At 41.8% G+C, this 22,088-nt stretch overlaps 2 protein-coding genes across 12 annotated transcripts in view; one reads left to right on the top strand and one right to left on the bottom strand.

The window, feature by feature from the left end:
* The window catches only part of LOC126963577 (E3 ubiquitin-protein ligase RBX1), a 598,764-nt gene that overhangs the window by 406,301 nt on the left and 170,375 nt on the right, over positions 1-22,088 (top strand). The window lies entirely within an intron of this gene.
* SLC25A17 (solute carrier family 25 member 17) overlaps positions 1-22,088 on the bottom strand; it is a 52,112-nt gene that overhangs the window by 21,845 nt on the left and 8,179 nt on the right. Inside the window, exons 2-4 of the mRNA XM_050806009.1 lie at positions 6,797-6,857; positions 2,275-2,341; positions 4-155 (exon numbers count right to left, since the gene is read on the bottom strand). Coding sequence (XP_050661966.1) covers positions 4-155; positions 2,275-2,341; positions 6,797-6,857 — 280 coding nt within the window. The remainder of the gene's footprint in view (positions 1-3; positions 156-2,274; positions 2,342-6,796; positions 6,858-22,088) is intronic.

Raw genomic sequence — 22,088 nt, 5'->3', positions numbered from 1 at the left:
TACCTGCAACAAACCCAACTACCAGATCTTTTCCAGTGGTAGAACGTTGACCTTTGACCCAGACTGCTTTGAGGCTATTAAAAGTGTAGAAATAGACAAAATTGGAGCAGCAGAGACTGGAAATCACTGGAAACCACCCTCGATATGGTGCCAGGCTAGGGGAAAAACACAATAAGCAAAGTAAAGGTCATGGACAAATTAGAAATTGGCAGAGAAATCCTAGGAAAGACTGACCATCACTCACATGGTCTCAAGCTTCACTCCTACAAGAATACAAGTGACTCCAAACTGTACAAACACCTCACATTCTGAAGGATGTCCAAATCAAGGAATCTATTCTAGCACTAATGATACCAAAGAAACAACACAAAGTGTGACTGATTTATTAATTCCCTCCCTTAATTTTCTTTAGTAACAATGGTATATAAAATTAGAGACAACTTCCTTATGGCTGTTAGTTAATAGAGTACCATTCATGTTTTATGACAGGGCAAGAACAGTTAAAATGAAGTAATTATAGAAAATAAGTACCGGAAAAAAAAAAAAAGATGGAATTCATAAGGGCACAGGAGCACACAGGATTTGGCTACAGGCCAAATCTGGGGCAATTTGAATACCAAAATAATTAAGTAATCAATTGTAAACCACTGAAAAATAGACATTTCTGAGTCTATACCAATAATAAGTAGATAAATAAATGAAGGAGAAGGGGAAGTCCTGCTTATAGCAGAATGCCAACACTGGTAAAATTGCCACTGTGGAGGCAATGCTGGAGTTGGAAAGTTGTCATTTTGCAACTTCGTGGTAAATTTAGCGGAGAAATGTTGACAAGGCGCAGGATATTTGTATTGTTTTAAAGTATCTCCACATAGACTGCTTACAGTTGCAAGAGAAGAAAAAAGTAATCGCATAGTGGCCAAATCAAATTTAAGAAATTATAATTAGCCAACCAAGGGCAGGCAGACAATATGTGAGTCAAGATGTGATACCTTGAGGACACAATATCACCTGTGCATTATTCAGGCCAAGAATGTACAACCTCAATGGAATCATGAGGAAATGTGAGGCAAACTTAAAATGAGAAATATTCTTTTTTTTTTTTTTTTTTTTTTTTGAGACGGAGTCTCGCTCTGTAGCCCAGGCTGGAGTGCAGTGGCCGGATCTCAGCTCACTGCAAGCTCCGCCTCCCAGGTTCACGCCATTCTCCGGCCTCAGCCTCCCGAGCAGCTGGGACTACAGGCGCCCGCCACCTCGCCCAGCTATTTTTTGTATTTCTTAGTAGAGACGGGGTTTCACCATGTTAGCCAGGATGGTCTCGATCTCCTGACCTCGTGATCCGCCCATCTCGGCCTCCCAAAGTGCTGGGATTACAGGCTTGAGCCACCACGCCCGGCCAAATTGCCCAGGCTGGCGTACAATGGCGTGATCCTGGCTCACTGCAACCTCCACCTCCTAGGTTCAAGTGATTCTCCTGCCTCAGCCTCCACAGTAGCTGGGATTATAGGCATGCACCACCATGCCCAGCTAATTTTGTATTTTTAGTAGAGATGGGGTTTCTCCATGTTGGTCAGGCTGTCTCTAACTCCTGACCTCAGGTGATTCGCCTGCCTTGGCCTCCCAAAACACTAGGATTACAGGCGGACCGTATTCTTTAAAAGTGTCAACATCATGGGGCTAAAGGCTTTGATGTATGTAACTTACTCTCAAATAATTCAGAGAAAATTTGTGTGTGGTGTGAGTAAGAAGGAGAAAAGAGAGGTGGGAGAGAGAGAGCATGAGCAAAAATGGTAAAACAAAAAGGAAAAGATGTTAACAGATGAATCTGGGTAAAGCATATACTTGTCTTCTTTGTACTAAGTTTAGTTTTGCAAATTTTTGTAAATTTAAAATTATTTCCAATAAAAAGCTAAAAAAAAGAAGTACATCATCTGTCTTAATGCACCTGACAGGAATGAACTAAACAACTATTATATTTTTTTCTGTTTACTGTATATAAAACAATACATTTTAGTTTCATGGAAGACTCCATGATCAAGAATCAAATGGCTTAAGATAAATATTGTACAAAAATAAATAAATAAAAAGAATAAAATGCCTTACTACAGATCTTTAAGAAACTGAAAACAATTATGTACTTATAAATCAGGCAATTATAAGTTTACAACATTATAGTGCTATGAGAATAGATAGAAAGTAAGCATAACTCTACTGGAGGCACAGGAATCTCCTAACAAGTTGCTTTGTTTAACAAAGGTGAAATGAGTTAGTACTCACAGTCCTTCTTCTTTAATGATCTCCAGGAGCACCATGTGTGTAGTTTTGGATTTTCTTTTCTCATCAACTACAAGACCAAACAATGCATGTTTATTTTATTTATTAATTAAATTTTTTTTTTTTTTTTTTTGAGACAGATCTCACTCTGACACCCAGGTTGGAGTGCAGTGGCGTGATCTCAGCTCACTGCAACCTCCACCTCCTGAGTCCAAGCTATTCTCCTGTCACAGCCTCCCAAGTAGCTGGGATTACAGGTGCACACCACCATGTCCAGATAATTTTTGTATTTTAGTAGAGGTGGGGTTTCGCTATTTTGGTCAGGCTGGTCTCGAACTCCTGACCTCAGGTGATCTGCCCAACTCGGCCTCCCAAAGTGCTGGGATTACAGGCATGAGTCACTGTGCCCCGTCTATTTTTTAATATTTTTAGAGACGGAGTCTCACTATATTGCCCAGGGTGGTCTCAAACTCTGGGGCTCAAGGGATCCTCATGCCTTGGACTCCCAAAGTGCTGGGATTACAGGCATGAGCCACCACACCTGGCCTGTGTATGTTTAAACTAAATCCTTTGAGAATTATAATTGTCAGCATCAGCAAGTTTCACTAAAATGCCATTTACCTCACCTTTGAGCTCCCTAGGTTGCCCCAGAACTAAATGATCCGCCTGTGTGACCATGTGCTAAATTCCCACTGCAGATCCCTTGGCCTTCATCTGTTACTCATGAACCATAAAGCAATCTAATGTAATTCCTAATTTCCAAAGGAAAAGACATGACAGAAGCAATTTCTTTTTTTTTTTTTTTTTTTGAGACGGAGTCTTGCTCTGTTGCCCAGGCTGGAGTGCAGTGGCGCAATCTTGGCTCACTGCAAGCTCCGCCTCCCGGGTTCACGCCATTCTCCTGCCTCAGCCTCCCAAGTAGCTGGGACTACAGGTGCCCGCCACCACACCCGGCTAATTTTTTGTATTTTTAGTAGAGACAGGGTTTCACTGTGTTAGCCAGGATGTTCTTGATCTCCTGACCTCATGATCTGTCTGCCTTAGCCTCCGAAAGTGCTGGGATTACAGGCGTGAGCCACCGCACCAAGCCTAATATATTTCTTGTATTTCATAAAGCTCTCTTGTTTTATTCAATTAATGTACATATTTTCTCATTTTAGCATCTTATAAAGCAGAGAGGAAATAAATTACTCTCTACCTTTTATAGGAGAGGCTATAGACACAAAAGCTGGAAGGACAGATGTGGATGGCAGCAAAGCCAGTATTGAAATTCAAGTTTCTTTTTTCTTTTTTTATTTTGAGACAGAGTCTCGCTTTGTCACCCAGGCTGGAGTGCAGTGGTGTGGTCTCAGCTCACTGCAACCTCTGCCTCCTGGGTTCAAGCAATTCTCCTGCCTTAGCCTCCTGAGTAGCTGGGACTACAGGCTCCTGCCACCATGCCCAGCTAATTTTTTTTTTTTTTTTTTTTTTTAGTAGAGATGGGATTTTACCATGCTGGCCAGGTTGGTCTCGAACTCCTGACCTTGTTATCCACTCGCCTCAGCCTCCCAAAGTGCTGGGATTACAGGCATCAGCCACCATGTCCAACCTAAAATTCAAGTTTCTTAAAGGGTTTTAGCCTTGTGTTCTGTCTCCTAATCTAAAAAATAAAAAGTCTCAAAAGGATGAGGACTGTGTTTTTCCTGGCATTCTCACTGAAAACAAAACTCACCTTAACTAACCTCAAATTTCCTACCCATACCTGAAAAGCAATTTTAGAACATAAAATATGCAAATTAACCAATTTCCTAAGAATTAAAATTGGTACCAGTATGGCTTGTGGGATGGCAAACTGGCCAAACCCCTATAGAAGGCAATCTGAGGCCGGGCGCGGTGGCTCACGCCTGTAATCCCAGCACTTTGGAAGGCCGAGGCGGGCGGATCACCTGAGGTCAGGAGTTTGAGACCAGCCTGGCCAATATGGCGAAACCCCGTCTTTACTAAAAATACAAAAATTAGCTGGATAGGGTGGCGCAAGGCTGTAATCCCAGTTACTCGGGATGCTGAGACAGGAGAATCACGTGAATCCAGGAGGCGGAGGTTGCAGTGAGTCGAGATTACGCCACTGCACTCCAACCTGGGCGACAGAGAGAGACTCTGTCTCAAAAAAAAGAAGGCAATCTGGCAATAACCATCAAAATTACAAACACAATTACCCTTCAATGCAGTAATCCTACATCTGGGAATTTATCCCATAGAATTCACAGAAACAACGTGGCATAGGAACAAATCTATTCTTACATCATTTCTGTAATAACAAAAGGGTGGAAACAACCCAAGAATCTACAATGGGGAAGGGTGACACAGATTATGGTGCATTCACACCATGCAACACTCCACGGCTGTAAGACAGACGAAGACGCTCCCAATGCGCTGATTCGGAAGGCATCTAAAACATATTGTTAAGTGAAAAGTTCAAAGTACAGGACAGCATGTAAAGTATGCTGTTTGTGTAAAAAAGAGAGAAAATTAAGACTATATATTCTTATTTGCTTGTTATCCCATGAAGAAAGTCTGCAAGGCTACTCAAGAAACTGATAAACATGTTACCTGCAGTGAAGAGGAAAGGGAGACAGGGCAGACTAAGAGTGAGCATTTTCACTGCACTGTATACCTTTTTATATATTTTGCCTTTTGAATAATATAAAATTATTTATCCCAAAACTCTAAAATTAACCAAAAATAGTAGGCATGAAGCGTTTAACCTTTGAATTATTACTATTCGAAGCTAATCTTACTCATCTCTTCATGCAATTTCTGGCATAGGTTTACAATTTCAACTTGCACAAATCTGAGGAAAAAACAGGCAAGAATCACAGTGAGTTGTAGAGTACTATGAAGCTGCAAAGGCAGATTAGGACTACATGCCTACATTAGCAATGGCATTGAGTATGTGGCTCCAGTATGTTCCTGCCTCTTCTTTTGAGACCATCTAACTCCCTCAAAAAACTCTCCACTGTGTGCCTTAAAAAAGTCATATGGCTTCTTAGAAAAGGATTGTCAACGATTCAAAATTATTAATGCAAGCCCACTCAGGTTCTTAGATTAGAAAATGGCTGAGGCTATGACTCATCCAGGAATGACTGTTAATTAGGAAACATATCTTCTGGAAAGAAAAGGAAGATAAAACTTAAAAAAAAAAAGGAAACAATGATGACCAGTATTTAAAGTCAATGTTGGATCTCTATAGTATCAGAAATCATAGATTAATTCAGAAATCACTAGACTGGGGTGGAGGCTGAGGTGAGCCAGGCCTGTATGCCCGGCCAGCCCTTCCTCTGCAGCCAACAAAAGCACATGAGTTTTTCTTGCTGTGGCCACAGGGACATCTGAAAAAGCCTTTGCCCCATGGGCACCTCTGGCTTTCCCGCCCTGACCTGGAACCTCCAAGAGGGCTGTACAGTAAGCACTGCCCCTGCACCCCGGGAGGAGCAGCGGTCCTGAGCGTCTTAGATCTGCATAGAAGGGGGCACTGCCCATTCTCATTTCCAGGCTAAAGCCACCCCAGAGTGTGGCTTCACAGGGTGTGTGGAGAAAATCGCAAACAGCTCATCTAAGGAATGAGTTTGAAAGCTCCCCGCTTAGCTCTGATAGAAATACACCTGCTCTGGAAATTCGAAGGGGCTGTTGATGTGGCCTTGATCTTTGCCTGTCTTGTCATCAGTTGTCAGCAACAACTGGGCAAAAAGCTCTGGAAAAGGTCGGAAGCAAATTGAGTCCATACAGCTACAGTCCACCCTTTACCCTGGGTGTTAGAGAACTCATCTCAGACAAAGTAACATGGCCTGATGTGCACCATTGGTTCCTCAGAGCCTTTTCCCCATCTGCCTCTTTCAGATCATCGATGGGCAGAAGAAAGAGTGAAAGCTTCCTTCCCTACTGTAATCTGGAGCAGGAAGTCAAGGGGCCTCTAGAGTGGGAAAGGGGGTGGCAACTTTAGGCCCCAGTCTACCAGGTATCTATCTTCTCCCGCTTCTACAACTTATTTCAAACTTCTGGGATACAGTTTCAGCTGAAAAGTTTATTTTCTCAGTCAAAACTTGTTCCCCCTTAACCCTATCCCTCCTAAAAAAATAAAATCACACATACATTAAAAAAGAAAAAAAAAAAAGGCTGAGTGCAGTGGCTCATGCCTGTAATCCCAGCACTTTGGGAGGCCAAGGCAGGAGATCACCTGAGATCAGGAGTTCAAGACCAGTCTAGCCAATATGATGAAACCCAATTTCTACTAAAAAAGAGGTTCCTGTAATCCCAGCTACTTGGGAGGCTGAGGCAGGAGAATCGCTTGAACCCGGGAGGCGAAGGTTGCGGTGAGCCAAAATCACGCCATTGCACTCCAGCCTGGGCTACAAAAGTAAATCTCCATCTCAAAAAAAAAAAAAAAAAAAAAGAAGAAGAAGAAAAAAAAAGAAATTACTAGAGAAAACGTTTGCTTCCTGACACCAAATGAGTAGGAATATGATTTCTACAAAAGATAAATACTCACCCTGAAGTCGAAGTCTAGCTGTATCCAGGGGAAAAAACACTGTCATTGCTGTCACGCTTCCCTGAAAAGTTTGAAAAAGGCCATGACAGTATCACAAACATAGTAAGTCACAACTTTTTTTTTTTGAGACACGGTCTTGCTCTGTTGTCTAGGCTGGAGTGCAGTGGCATGGGTGTGGTTTACAGCAGCCTCAAACTCTTGGGCTCAAGTGATCCTGCCTGCCACCTCAGCTTCTCAAGTAGTTGGGGTTACAAGCACATACCATCCAGGTGCACAGCACCATGTTTGGCTAATTTTTATATTTTTCTGTAAAGATGGGGGTCTCACTTTGTTGCCCAGGCTGGGAGTCACAACATTATTTATTTATTTTTTTTTGAGATGGAGTCTCGCTCTGTTGCCCAGGCTAGAGTGCAGTGGCGCCATCTCGGCTCACTGCAACCTCCGCCTCCCAGGTCCAAGCGATTCTCCTGCCTCAGCCTCCTGAGTAGCTGGGATTACAGGCGCCTGCTACCACGTCTGACTAATTTTTGTATTTTTAGTAGAGATGGGGTTTCACCATGTTGGTCAGGCTCGTCTCAAACTCCTGACCTCATGATCTGCCCACCTCGGCCTCCCAAAGTGCTGAGATTACAGACGGGAGCCACTGTGCCTGGCTGGGAGTCACAACTTTTAAATGAACAAAAGTTTATTATTAGCAATGGATCAAATCAGATTTTCAGTGAACAAATGCATACAATATTTTAATCTATTAGGATTAGTAATGTTGAAGCTTCTACTGTGCTTTAGTAGAAGTACTTAATTGTTCAGAAGAAAACTCCTCTTTCTCTCCTCTCAGACACTGAAAAAGAAAACGTATTTCCCTGCATATGACAAACTTAGGGGTTTGCAACCTAGAACACATGTCAAAGATAGAAGGCAAATGGATTTTTAACCTTCTACAGGTCAGTTTCTGCTATCATGAGCACTCCCTGATAACCCCCAAAACGAAAATACCCAGTAATTAAACAGATACATACTTTTATTCTGTGCTTCATACATTCACCACAAAGTGAAAGGACATGTAAGAATCATATTGTCTTTGAAATAGTGGTTTGCTTGTGTTTTAAATTAAATAGGAACAATCTCTTTGCTAACAATTCTTTAAGCTCATCCAGGATAACACAATGACACAAATTATCAATGAAAAAAACAAGCAAACAACAGTCTTTCCACTCAGAAGGTCATATATAAAAACCACAAGCATATATTTAGGGATGAAACCTACATGCATGAAACTTCCATTTTGGTTTATGGTTCTCAACCCAGATGCATACCCATTGGTATAGCAAGTTTCAGACTGCTGATCTAATAATGGTTACAAAAAAAAATAACTAATGAATTAGTTAATTATTTTAGAGACAGGGTCTTGCTATGTCATCTAGTCTGCAGTGCAGTGGCGAGATCATAGTTCACTGTAACCTTGAACACCTCGTCTCAAGCAATTTTCCTGCCTCAGCATTCCAAGTATTTAGGACTACAGATGTGTGTCAGCACACCCAGCTCATTTTATTTTTTGTAGAGACAGAGTCTCACTATATTTGCCCAGGCTGACCTCAAACTCCTGGCCTCAAGTGATTCTCTGGCCTCAGCTTCCCAAAGTGCGGGAGTACCAGGTGTGAGCCACTGCACCTGGCTTCATACAATATTTTAATCACAAGGTGGAGGTTGCAGCGAGCCGAGATTGCACCACTGCACTCCAGCCTGGGGGACAGAGCGAGACTCTGTCTCAAAAAAAAAAAAAAAATTTGAAAAAAAAATTGAAAAAGGGCCAGGCACGATGGCTCATGCCTGTAATCAATCCCAGCACTATGGGAGGCCGAGGTGGGCAGATCATGTCAGGAGTTTGAGACCAGCCTGACCAACATGGTGAAACCCACCTCTACTAAAAATGCAAAAAAACTAGCCGGGCCTGGTGGCACATGCCTGTAATCCCAGCTACTCGGGAGGCGGAGGCAGGGGAATTGCTTGAACCAGGGAGGTGGAGGTTGCAGTGAGCCGAGATCACGTCACTGCACTCCAGCCTGGGCAAAAGAGCAAGATTCTGTCTCAAAAAAAAAAAAAAAAAAAAAAAAAAAAAGTGTGTGTGTATATATACACACACACACACCGCACATACATATACATAAATCAAGATAAATAACTAGGAACTAAGTCAACTTTAACGATAAATAAGAAAATTTGGAAGGCCTATTATCAATTTAAATAGGTCAGCCTCCAAGACAAGGGAGAATATTCTAATATTTGTATTCTTCAAAACACATATTAAATTTTACCTCTCCCTACGTATCAGCTTACAATAGGTTGTTCAGTCCTTAGGATGCCGTAGCACTTATTTATGGCTCTTTCAGCACATATACTACAGTGAAATCCAACTCTTCTGCTAATTTGTGAGAATATTCATTCTATACCTGTGCACATCCTAGATTCTCAATTAAACATTTATTCAATTCACTGTACTTTCACTTATTTATGTTTTGATGACCCCAACATAAATGTTCTTTTCTAGTCATGATAAATGATTAAATGATATTCAATGTTTCAAGAAATGATACTCAACGACCAAATGATATTCAATGTTTCACAAAACACTGAACCCACAAAGCTTTATAAATCCTACAAATCCTTGCATCCAGCATCCTTGCTCATCTTCAGGAGGCAATTTTCCAAGAAAAACGGGAGCTGGAAAGTTAGAGAAAGCTTATTAAGTTTATTACGGCTCTGGCATTGGTTTTCTATCGCATGGTACTGCATTTCTTTTCTTTTTTTAAGATGGAGTCTTGCTCTTGTCGCCCAGGCTGGAGGGCAATGGCAGGATTTCGGCTCACTGCAACCTCCACCTCTTGGGTTCAAGCGATTCTCCTGTCTCAGCCTCCTGAGTAGCTGGGGTTACAGGCGCCTGCCACCATGCACGCCTGGCTAATTTTTGTATTTTTAGTAGAGAAGGGGTTTCACCATGTTGGCCAGGCTGGTCTCGAACTCCTGACCTCAGGTGATCCATCTGCCTCGGCCTCCCAAAGTGCTGGGATTACAGGCGTGAGCCACTGTGCCCGGCCTGATTTGAATTTTCATATGCCAGTTCTTGAGGTAGTAATAGACCTCAATAGGTAGCGAGTCAAGATCGTGCCACTGCACTCCAGCCTGGGCAACAAGTGGGAAACTCCATCTCAAAGAAAAGAAAAACAGAAAATTCAAATGAGTAACACCAAGTAACAGGTTTATAAATTTAGTAGTACTAGAAAGACTGGATCAAGAGGGTTGGCTGAAAACCCACCACTGCCTCCTCCCTACTCCAATGATTAATAATGAGAACAGATTTATATATAAAAGGACTATATAGAAAAACAAAAAGGGGTCTAATTGGTAGATGAGCATTAAAAGAATACCAGAGTGAGACATTTTAAAATTTACTTATTTATAAGTGCCATGTAATAACTGTACATGTTTATGGGGTGCAGTGTGGTGTTTCAATGCATGTACACACTATATAATGATCAAACTGGGGTAATTACCACACCCATTACTTTAAACATCATTTCTTTGTGGTGATAACATTTGAAATCTTCTAGCTATGCTGAAATAAGCACAACATTGTTATTTGCTACAATCACCATACTTTGTAATAGAACACCAGAACTTATTCATGTCTAACTTTTTCTTTTTCTTTTTTTTTTTTTTTTTTGAGACAGAGTCTTGCTCTGTCGCCCAGGCTGGAGTGCAGTGGCCCAATCTCAGCTCACTGCAAGCTCCGCCTCCCGGGTTCAAGCGATTCTCCTGTCTCAGCCTCCTCTGTAGCTGGGACTACAGGCATGTGCCACCACGCCCGGCTAATTTTTTGTATTTTTAGTAGAGACGGGGTTTCACCGTGCTAGCCAGGATGGTCTTGATCTCCTGACCTCGTGATCCGCCCGCCTCGGCCTCCCAAAGTGCTGGGATTACAGGCGTGAGCCACCACGCCTGGCTAACCTTTTCTTTTTTTAAAGAGATGGGGTCTCCCTGTGTTGCCCAAGTTGGCCTTGAACTCCTGCGTTCAGGCAATCCTCTTGCCTCAGATTTGCAAATAGCTGGAACTGCAGCCCTGTGCCATCATCATACCCAGCTTAAATGAAACTTTGTACCCTCTCCTGGTCCCCCTCTCCTTCGTACCATCTCTAGCCCCTGGTAACCACTATTCTATTCTCTACTTCTATAAAATCAATTTAGATTTTACTTATGAGTAACATCATGCGGTGTTCGTTCTTCTGTGCCTGGCTTATTTCACTTAACATAATATTTATTGTCCAGGTTCATCCACATCACCACAAATGGCAGGATTTCGTTCTGTTTTACAGCTGAATAAAATTCCCATTGTGTATATTTACATTTTTCTTATCCATTCATCTGTAGATAAGCATTGATTCCACATCTTTTCTTTTGCAAATAGCACTGCAATTAACACACATATGCAGAGGTCTCTTTGACATGCGGATTTCATTTGCTTTGAATATATACCCAGTAACGGGATTGCTGGATTATATGGTAGTTCTATTTTTAATTTTTTGAGGAACCTCCATACTGTTTCCATAATGGCTGTACCAATTTACGTTCCCATCAACAGTGTGCAAGAGTTCCCTTTTCTCTGTATCCTCACCAGCATTTGCTAGTTTTTTTTGTTTTTTTAAATGGCTAAGTTGGAAAGTGGCGGCTCACCATATGCTACACATTTCCACTATGTCGGATCTCACTTCTAGTTTCCAGCTGAGCCATCTGAGGTGACTGGGCAGGTCCTTTCTCTGAATGTTTCATTTCCCATAAATGAGAAAACAGGTGGAGGACCTTAGAGAGTTTTGATGCGAATAACGGCTATTAGATATCCTCAAGAGCTTTTTCTCCAGACGACATGGACACAGGCACACTGGGTTCTGCTTTCCTTGTATCCCACTTCTGAGCCCAGGCCCTGTTCCTCTCACTTTCAATCCCAATTCGGGTTCCAAAGGAATAGCAAAAGGAGTCCTTTTAATAATATCTAGTGCTCCTTTGTCCTGAAATCTGGCTAAGGGAGGATTTCAGGGCCTCAGCTGGTTGAGGGAAGGTAGAGACAATCCATCCTTTCCCATCTACCCACCCAACCCTAGAGCAAGTGAGTACTTGGGGCTCTCTGGTACCTAGACATTCAAGTTCGTTCTACCAGGGCCCCTGTGAAGGAATGGGATCCCTATTTTCTGTCCTTTTTATAACAGTCAATCTAATTGGGGTGCGGTGATATCCCATTGTGATTTTGACTTGCATTTCTCTAATGATTAGTGATGTTGAAGTTTTTTTATATATCTGTTGGCCAATTCTATGTCTTCTTTTAAGAAATGTCTATTCAGAGCTTTCGTTTTTTAAATTATTTACTTGGTTTTTGTTTGTTTGCTTTGTTTTGTTTTTGCTATTGAGTTGAGTTGCTTATATATTCTGGATATTAACCTCTTGTCACATGCATAGTTTGCAAATAGTTTCTCCTATTGTATAGGTTGTCTCTTCACTCAGGCCAGTCATTGTGCCAGGCCTGAAGTGTTTTACTGAGTCTGTGAGAAAAGGGTGGGATTATGGTTGACATGCAGGAGAGCCTCCGGGTCTGTGTCGATTGTGAGCATCATTTGTTGTCTTGTCAGAAAATGGTCCAAGGCCAGGTACAGTGGCTCACCCCTGTAATTCCAGCACTTTGGGAGGTCAAGGCAGGAGGATCACTTGAGCCAGGAGTTCGAGACCAGCCTGGGCAACATAGCAAGACCCTGTCTCTATAAAAAATAAATATAAAAAAGGTGAAAAAAGAAAGAGAAGGAAGGAAGGAAAGAAAAAGACAATGGTTTATAACTGCTATTCTGAGGAAAGCATTATTGGCTGGGTACAGTGGCTCACGCCTGTAATCCCAGCACTTTGGGAGGCCGAGGTGGTAGATCAATTGAGGTCAGGAGTTCGAGACCAGCCTGGCTAAAACAGTGAAATCCTGTCTCTATTAAAAATACAAAAATTAGCTGGGAATAGTGCCACACACCTGTAATCCTAGTTACTTGGGAGGCTGAGGCAGGAGAATCACTTGAACCTGGGAGGCAGGAGAATTGCTTGAACCAGAGGTTGCAGTGAGCTGAGTTTGTGCTACTAAACTCTACCCTGGGCAACAGAGTGAGTGAGACTTTGTCTTAAAAAAAGGTAGCAGAGGAATACAGAAGAGTAGTGGGAATGTTGCATTGTGATGAGGACTCAACCCACGATTGCTGGCTTTGAAGATGGCATAAAAAGCCACTAGCCAGGGAATGTGGCAGCCTCTAGAAGCTAAAAAGGCAAGGAAATGGATTATCCCCTAGAGCACACATGTTCAGCCTTTTAGGGATAATCCTGGGACACACTGGAAGAAGAATTGTCTTGGGCCCACATATAATACACTAATACTAATGAAAGCTGACAAGTTTAAAAAAAGATCCATGCATAATTTTTGTGATATCCACTACAACAGATAAGCAAAAAACTCCTTGCATTCAAAGGACTGGACAAAGTTGCAGGCCTGGAGCCTCCAAAAAGGAACACAGCTCTGCTGACACTTCGATTTCAACTCTGTGAGACTCGCATCGGTCTGATCTACAGATCTACAACACCTACAGATAATAAATTTGTATTATTTTAAGCCACTAAGTCTGTGGTCATTTGTTACAGCAGCAATAGAAAACTAGTAATACAACAGAATTACTATTATACAAATGGTGGACACAAACCCTGGGAAGCAGAAGGAAGCCCTGGGCCAACTTTCAGGTTGATTGGCTGGGTGCCACAGTAATACCAGACAGGCAGTACCAGTCCCAGCTAGTAACTGTGAGTACAGGAACCTGACTTGCCAAAGGTGACTTGGAGCACCCAGTTGGAACAGGAAATTCTGTGCCCAGAAAGCTAACCATTATCATATTTTGCCAGAAACCCATTCTACCTTTTTGCTACAATCCCTGGAGACTGGAAGCAGTAAACAGATAGGCAGAGGCAGGGGGAAAGCTGTGACGTGGGGAGGAAACTAAAAGCTGACCAGTTTTAACCAATTAAAGGAGATTTGTTTACACACACACGTATGGATTTGTTTTAGGCTTTGTTAGAAAACATAAGTGTAAATGTGCCGGGCGCAGTGGCTCAAGCCTGTAATCCCAGCACTTTGGGAGGCCGAGACGGGCGGATCACAAGGTCAGGAGTTCGAGACCATCCTGGCTAACACGGTGAAACCCCGTTTCTACTAAAAAAAATACAAAAAACTAGCCGGGCGAGTTGGCGGGCGCCTGTAGTCCCAGCTACTCGGGAGGCTGAGGCAGGAGAATGGCGTGAACCCGGGAGGCGGAGCTTGCAGTGAGCTGAGATCTGGCCACTGCACTCCAGCCTGGGTGACAGAGCGAGACTCCGTCTCAAAAAAAAAAAAAAAAAAAAAAAAAAAAAAAGTGTAAATGTGAGGGTTAAATATTTAAAGTTGAAATGTAGGCTTCCATTTCCAGCAATATGGTAGCCTAGACAACATGCTACAAAATACCTAGAAATGTTGAATAAAATATATATAACAAATATCCTTTAAATGCTTAGCTGAGCTCACAAGAAAGTAAGGGAAATCCACTGGGGCCAGGAAGATGATTAAAAACCTACAGGGTTATGAAGTCTCTTCTATTTTGGTTGTCTGAGCATTTTTTTGCCAGTCTAATTGCTCAAGGGGCTTTAAAAAAACAGGTGGAATTAACATATTATAAAATCAACCATTTTAAAGTATTCCATTCTATAAATTCATAATATTGTTCAACCACCACCAAAGTTCCAAAATATTTTCATCATCCCAAAGAAAATCTCATACCCTGGCCGGGCGCGGTGGCTCAAGCCTGTAATCCCAGCACTTTGGGAGGCCAAGGTGGGTGGATCACGAGGTCAGGAGATCGAGACCATCCTGGCTAACACGGTGACACCTCATCTCTACTGAAAAATACAAAAAAATTAGCTGGGCGTGGTGGCAGGCGCCTGTAGTCCCAGCTACTCAGGAGGCTGAGGCAGGAGAATGGTGTGAACCTGGGAGGCAGAGCTTGCAGTGAGCCGAGATCGTGCCACTGCACTCCGGCCTGGGCGACAGAGCGAGACTCTGCCAAAAAAAAAAAAAAAAAAAAAAAAAAGAAAATCTCATACCCATTAAGCAGTTACTCCCCACTTCCCCTCTTCACTCAGTTCCTGGCAGCCACTAATCTGCTTTCTGTCTCTATTCTGGATATTTACTCTAAAGGAAATCACATAACCTGTGACTTTTTGCTACTGGCTTTTCTTTTCTTGTCTTAGAGATAGGGTCTTGCTATGTTGCCCAGGCTGGAGTGCTGTCTGTACCTATTCATAGGCACAATCATGGTACACTACAGCCTTGAACTCCTGGCTCAAGTGATCCTTCTGCCTCACTCTCCCAAGTAGCTATGACTACTGATGATTGCCACCACGCCCGGCCATGGCTTCTTTACACTTATCATGCTTTCAAGGTTCACCCATCCTGTAGCACGTATAAATTCTTCATTCCTTTTTATAGCTGAGTATTCCATTGAGTGTATATGCCACATTTTATCTATTCAAAATGGTTTGGAATGAGATAGAGGTGGTGGTTGTACAACATTCTGAATATATTAAATACCACTGAACTATACTTGAAGTAATTTTATGTTGTATGAATTATATCTCAATTTAAAAAATTTAATCCTCACAACAACCCAATGAAGCAGGCACTATCATTCTTTTTATTTTACAGACAAGGAAGCAGATGCCCAAAGGTACAGCAATTTTCCTAAAGTCAGATAGTTTGTGACAGAATCAGTATTTGAACACAGGCAGCCTGACTACACAGCTCATGCTCTTACTATAATGAAAACTTTTAAAAAATTATAGAATTAAATTAAAAATAAATTAAATTAAAAATAATATAGAAATAAAAATTAGAGGCCAGGCGCAGTGGCTCCTGCCCGTAATCCCACCACTTTGGGAGGCTGAGGTGGGCAGATCACGAGGTCAGGAGATCGAGACCATCCTGGCTAAAACGGTGAAACCCCATCTCTATTAAAAATACAAAACATTAGCTGGGTGTGGCAGCATGTGTCTGTAGTCCCAGCTACTCGGGAGACTGAGGCAGGAGAATGGAGCTAACCCAGGAGGCGGAGCTTGCAGTGAGCTGAGATCGCGCCACTGCACTCCAGCCTGGGCAACAGAGTGAGACTCTGTCTCAAAAAAAAAAAAAAGAAATAAAAATTAGAAAATAGTCTTAATATAGAATCTATTTTATGTGTCTTTTTTTTTTAATGAACTAGTCTGAAAATACAGCATAGAGCCTGGTATAGCATAAGCCCTGAACTTATTAATGAATGTATAAATGTGTACCTTTACAGACAAGTTTATATCTACAAGATAATGTACTCCAGGCTGGGTGCAGTGGCTCACACCTGTAATTCCAGCACTATGGGAGGCCAAGGCAGGCAGATCACAAGGTCAGGAGATCAAGACCATCCTGACTAACATGGTGAAACCCCATTTCTAATAAAAATACAAAAAATTAGCCAGGTGTGGTGGTGGGCACCTGTAGTCCCAGCTACTTGGGAGGCTGAGGCAGGAGAATGGTTTGAACCCGGGAAGCAGAGCTTGCAGTGAGCGGAGATCACACCACTGCACTCCAGCCTGGAAGACAGAGCAAGACTCCGTCTCAAAATAGTAATAATTAAAAAAAAAAAAAAAAGATAATGTACTCCAAATGCTAATGGTAAATTTAGAACACAGCATTCTATACCTCAGGGGCTTGCTGTATTTGTCTCCAAGCCAAGCAAACACAAAGATGACTGTTTTTATAAGCAGCTGTTACCTGAAGGAAAATATTTGTTATATATATGAGTCTTATGCCAAGCTGTATAAGCACAAACTTTTCAGAATCTGAATTAAATTTGTCTTAACATAAATACTCATTTTCTTTCCCCCTGAGGACTGTCTGTTCACTTACACAAAATTAGAAGGCACAAAATACCGAGAAGAAAACCACAGTGTACAATACTGTTGTGCCAGAGAGGCATAAAATAAATCCATTATTTGGAGTCCCACAGAATTCTAACCATCTATCTAAGTGGGAGTTCTATCGCTGACAGCAATTACAATTTTAAAGAATCTATTTCCCAAGAGACACCATTCTTTGTATCTCACTCAAAACATTTTTAATTACAACACTCTATCTTCCCACCCCCGCAGCATTTAACCATTCGGTGTTGGGAGAGTAAGTGACTTCCTACACTATATCGGTACTTGAAGCAGAGGAGTCTCTTCAGCTGAGAAATGAGGAGACAGGGCAGGGTAGTTAAGGGGTCTGCCCAAAGCCAGAGTGGCAGAGAAAAGGTTACAACCAAGATCTCTGACTCCTACTCCTACTGTTTGTTGCTCTCCTACCAAAGTTCTCAACCTTTTTTCAATCAAGACACACATGATGTTGAAATTTTCTCTTCCACTTACAAAAGTGTACACAACACATACACATACACATACACATAAGATCTGGGAAAATCAAACAGCTAATTCTTGGCCAGGCGCGGTGGCTCAAGCCTGTAATCCCAGCACTTTGGGAGGCCGAGACGGGCGGATCACGAGGTCAGGAGATCGAGACCATCCTGGCTAACACGGTGAAACCCCGTCTCTACTAAAAAATACAAAAAACTAGCCGGGCGAGGTGGCGGGCGCCTGTAGTCCCAGCTACTCCGGAGGCTGAGGCAGGAGAATGGTCTAAACCCGGGAGGCGGAGCTTGCAGTGAGCTGAGATCCGGCCACTGCACCCCAGCCTGGGCGACAGAGCAAGACTCTGTCTCAAAAAAAAAAAAAAAAAAAAAAAGCTAATTCTTAAGAATGATTATATGCAGAGGGAGGGAATTAAAAGTGGTTTCTATTTCTCATGTTACGCATCTCTGTACAATTTTTTATAAAGAAGCATGCGTTAAACATTTCAGTTTTGAAGTGGGTAAGAGGCAAATATTTTTTGTAAAAGACATCAGAACACAAGATATAATATAGTCTAGTTATTCTCAAACTATAGTCTGGAGATCCCTAAAAGTCCCCAAATCCTTTCTAGGAGGCTTTGTAGGATTAAAAATCTTTTCATAAGAATCATTATGAAATAATTAGATGCTATTTGCCTTTCTCATTCTCATTCTCTCACAGTGTGTAGCAAAATTTTCCAAAAGCTACACATAAGTGTGTGATATTGCAACAGACTGAATTCAGAAGCAGAGAAAAGGATCCAGCTATCTTCTATCACATCAAAGAGAGGTGTTTGCAAAACTATACATCAATGCCATTCATCTTACAACAGTTTGGAAAATATGGTTTAAAAAATATAGCTTACATATGTTAACATGCAATGGATGTATTTTACCTTTTTTTTCTTTTTTGTAGAGGCAAGAGAACATTGGAATTACAGGTATGAGCAACCACACCCAGCTAATATATTTTTAATTATTTTTAATGAATTAACAAATACCTTGGCCGGGCTCAGTGGCTCATGCCTGTAATCCTAGCACTTTGGGAGGATGAGGTAGAAAGACTGCTTGAGGCCAAGAGTTCAAGACCACCATGGCCAACAACATAGACCACATCTCTTAAAAAAAAACAAACAAAAAGGCCAGAAGCGGTGGCTTACACCTGTAATTCCACTTTGGGGGGCCGAGGTGGGCGGATTGCTTGAGCCTAGGAGTTCGAGACCAGCCTGAGCAACATGGTGAAACATGTAGAAACCCAGTCTCTACCAAAAAAAAAAAAAAAAAAATTAGCTGGCATGGTGGTGCACGCCTGTAATCCCAGCTACTTGGGAAGCTGAAGTGGGATAATTGCTTAAGCCTGGGCTGTCAGGGCTGAAGTAAGCTGAGATTGCGCCACTGTACTCCAGCCTGGGTGACAGAGTGAGACCCTGTCTCAAAAAAACAAAAAAAACAAAAAACAAAACCAAATATCTCAATGATTTCTCAGTTTTAATTTCCAACACAATAATATTGAGAGTTATAACCACATAAGCAAGACTCTGGGATAGGCGAAAATTTTTAGGAGTGTGAATGGGTCCTATGACCATAGTTTGAACATAGGCCATTAACTACAAAAAAAAAAAATACATTATTAACAAACTTCATTATTATTTACTATCAATTCTAATACTCCCTTCAGCTAATCTTATCATACCAGTGTCACAAAAAACAGAACCTGACATCATCACACTACCTCTGGGTTGGCCACTGTCCTTTCCAAGAAAACTCTATAAAAAGGTAAATACCACTAGGAAAAATAAATTATATAATTTATTATCTCTCTATATTATATAGGATATTACTTATACCCTATAATTAATGTCTTACAGATGATCATTTAGTAGGGGATTTTTTTTTAATGACGGGATGTGGTATTATGATGCAAAGTATATATTTGGTCCTCATCTCAGGCTCCTGACACAGAGCTCCTGGTAAAATTCTTGTAATTTCCTGAATGATAGGAATGTCTTTTGTTATAATAGTGTCTTAGTCCCTGGTTCCTGATACAAGAGTGTCCAAGACCCTTGGAATCTCCAGAGTGCTAAGAGTGTCTTTTTGTATACTGGTGGCCCCTTATCTTTTAGTGCATTAATTGCATCTTCAGCTGTATCTAGTATGTTCAGAAATCTGTGCTTGAATTTGAACATATCACTAAGCTTCAACAATTAACATAAATTCATAGCTATGTATTAAATATATATATATATATATATATATTTTTTTTTTTTTTTTTGAGATGGAGTTTCACTCTTGTTGCCCAGGCTGGAGTGCAATGGCGCAATCTCGGCTCATTGCAACCTCCGCCTACCGGGTTCAAGTGATTCTCCTGCCTCAGCCTCCTGAGTAGCTGGGATTACAGACATGCGCCACTAGGCCCGGCTAATTTTGTATTTTCAGTAGAGACGGGGTTTCTCCATGTTGGTCAGGCTGGCCTCAAACTCCTGACCTCAGGTGATCTGCCCGCCTCGGCCTCCCAGAGTGTTAGGATTACAGGTGTGAGCCACTGTGCATTAAATATTCTAATTGTAAATTTTTAATTGATCAAAGCAAAGCATGCACATAGTTTAAAAAATCACATAGTATAAATGACAAAATACAGCAGTTTTTGCCCCACTCCTGTCTATTTTATCCAATCTTCCTTCACAGAGGCAATTAAATTCTTCTAGTTGTTTGTTTTGGAATTTATACATCTTCATATAATAATATACTGATACCTTATTAATCACTTTTAGACATTATTTACATTCTCTTATGGGGAATGAAAATTCAGCTCTCTTATACCACATTCCCTCTTTTTTTGTGGTTATTGTTTTGAGACAGGGTCTCACTCTACTGCCCCGGCTGGAGTGCAGTGGCACGATTTCAGCTCACTGCAACCTCCACCTCTGGGTATCAAGCAATCCTCTCACCTCAGCCTCCGAGGTGGCTGGGACCACAGACGTGAGCCACCATATCCAGCTAATTTTTGTATTTTTTGTAGAGACAGGGTTTTGCCATGTTACCCAGGCTGGTCTCAAATTCCTCTCTTTATTCTATCCATCCTTTTAATAGTTAAGATTTTTGCTTAAATCAATATTTGGTGTTCCCATGATTATCATGTATTAACTTTTATATATTTTTTTTTTTTTGTAGTAGAGACAGGGTTTCACTGTGTTGGTCAAGCTGGTCTCAAACCCCTGGCCTCAAGTGATCTACCCATCTCGGACTCCCGAAGCGCTGGGATTACAGGCGTGAGTCACTAAGCCTGGCCAATCGTGCAGTAACTTTTAAATTGTAGTCATTTTATTTCTAGATTTTTTTTTTTTTTTTTTGAGACAGGGTCTCATTCTGTCGCCCAGTGCAATCGTGGCTCACTGCAACCTTGGCTTCCCAGACTCAAGCGATTTTCCAGCCTCAGACTCCTGAGTAGCTGAGACTACAGGTATGAGCCAGAACAGTGCTGGAATCTGCTTCTGCTGAGGGCCTCAGGTGGCTTATGATGATGGTGCAAGGTGAAAGGGGAACAGGTATGTCACATGGTAAGAGAGGGAGTAAGAGAGCGAGCAGTGGGTACCAGGCTTTTTTAAATAACCAGCTCTCCCATGAACTATCAGTGAGAACTCACTCATCACCAAGGGGATGGCACCAAGCCATTTATGAGGGATCCGCCCCCATGACCCAAACACTTCCCACGAGGCCTCACCTCCAACACTGGGGGTCACATTTCAACATGAGATTTGGAGGGGTCAAATAGCCAAACTGTATCAGTCACATAAATGATTTTTAGCCTAAGTTCCTAGGGATTTGGGGGTTCCTCTTTTTTTTTGTGAACAATTCTGCAACTGACACCTGGATTTCTTTCTTTTTCTCTTTCTTTCTCTCTCTTTCTTTCTTTTTAACTTATTTATTTATTTTTAGAGATGAGGTCTCACTACATTGCCCAGGCTGGTCTCGAACTCCTGGCCTCAAGTGTTCTGCCTGCCTCAGCCTCCCAAGTGCTACGATTACAGGCGTGAGCCATTATGCCCAGCCTGGCACCTGGATTTCTTAAGAATGCATCATCATCTACACTTCAGGCTACTTACTAAAAAAAAATAGATGGTTTATTCATTCTGGGCTATATCTCTCCTGTAAAAGGGCAATAAATATCTAAAGTATACTTTTAAATTTGGCCAACACAATCCACACATGAAGTTGAGCTTACAGACAGAGTAAGAATTAAACACTGGGTAAATCTGGGTAAATCTGGTCAAGACTTGGTCCCCCCAGCATGTACAATCTTATGGGAATAACAGATAGGAACATACATAAATACAGAAGCAGATTTTCATGTCTTTTAAGCATAAAACAACGATCTTTGGGTTGGTGTGCCAACCAAATCACCAAATGTGACTATTTCTAAAATGCTGATTCATCCTAGCAGGGTGAAAACTAGTTGGGGGGTGGGGGGAGACAAACTGACAACTGATTGCTAGTCCAAAATCAGTTTCCAGAGGAGTCCAGAAATGGCTGAGACACAGCAGCACCACTGAAATCAGTGTACAGCCTCTCCTGATTTAGAACACTGCATTATAGAACAGAAAGATTATTTTAAAGCCGGGCATGGTGGTTCACACCTGTAATCTCAACACTTTAGGAGGTGGGAGAATGGCTTGAACTCAGGGGATTGAAGCTGCTGTGAGCTGTGATCATACCACAGCACTCCAGCCTGGGTAATAGAATGAGAC

This window comes from Macaca thibetana, chromosome 10 (assembly GCF_024542745.1).
Source record: "Macaca thibetana thibetana isolate TM-01 chromosome 10, ASM2454274v1, whole genome shotgun sequence".
In the NCBI taxonomy this organism is placed as follows: Eukaryota; Metazoa; Chordata; class Mammalia; order Primates; family Cercopithecidae; genus Macaca; species Macaca thibetana.
Note: the sequence above shows the minus strand (reverse complement) of the source record. Positions and strands in the feature narration are given on the sequence as shown.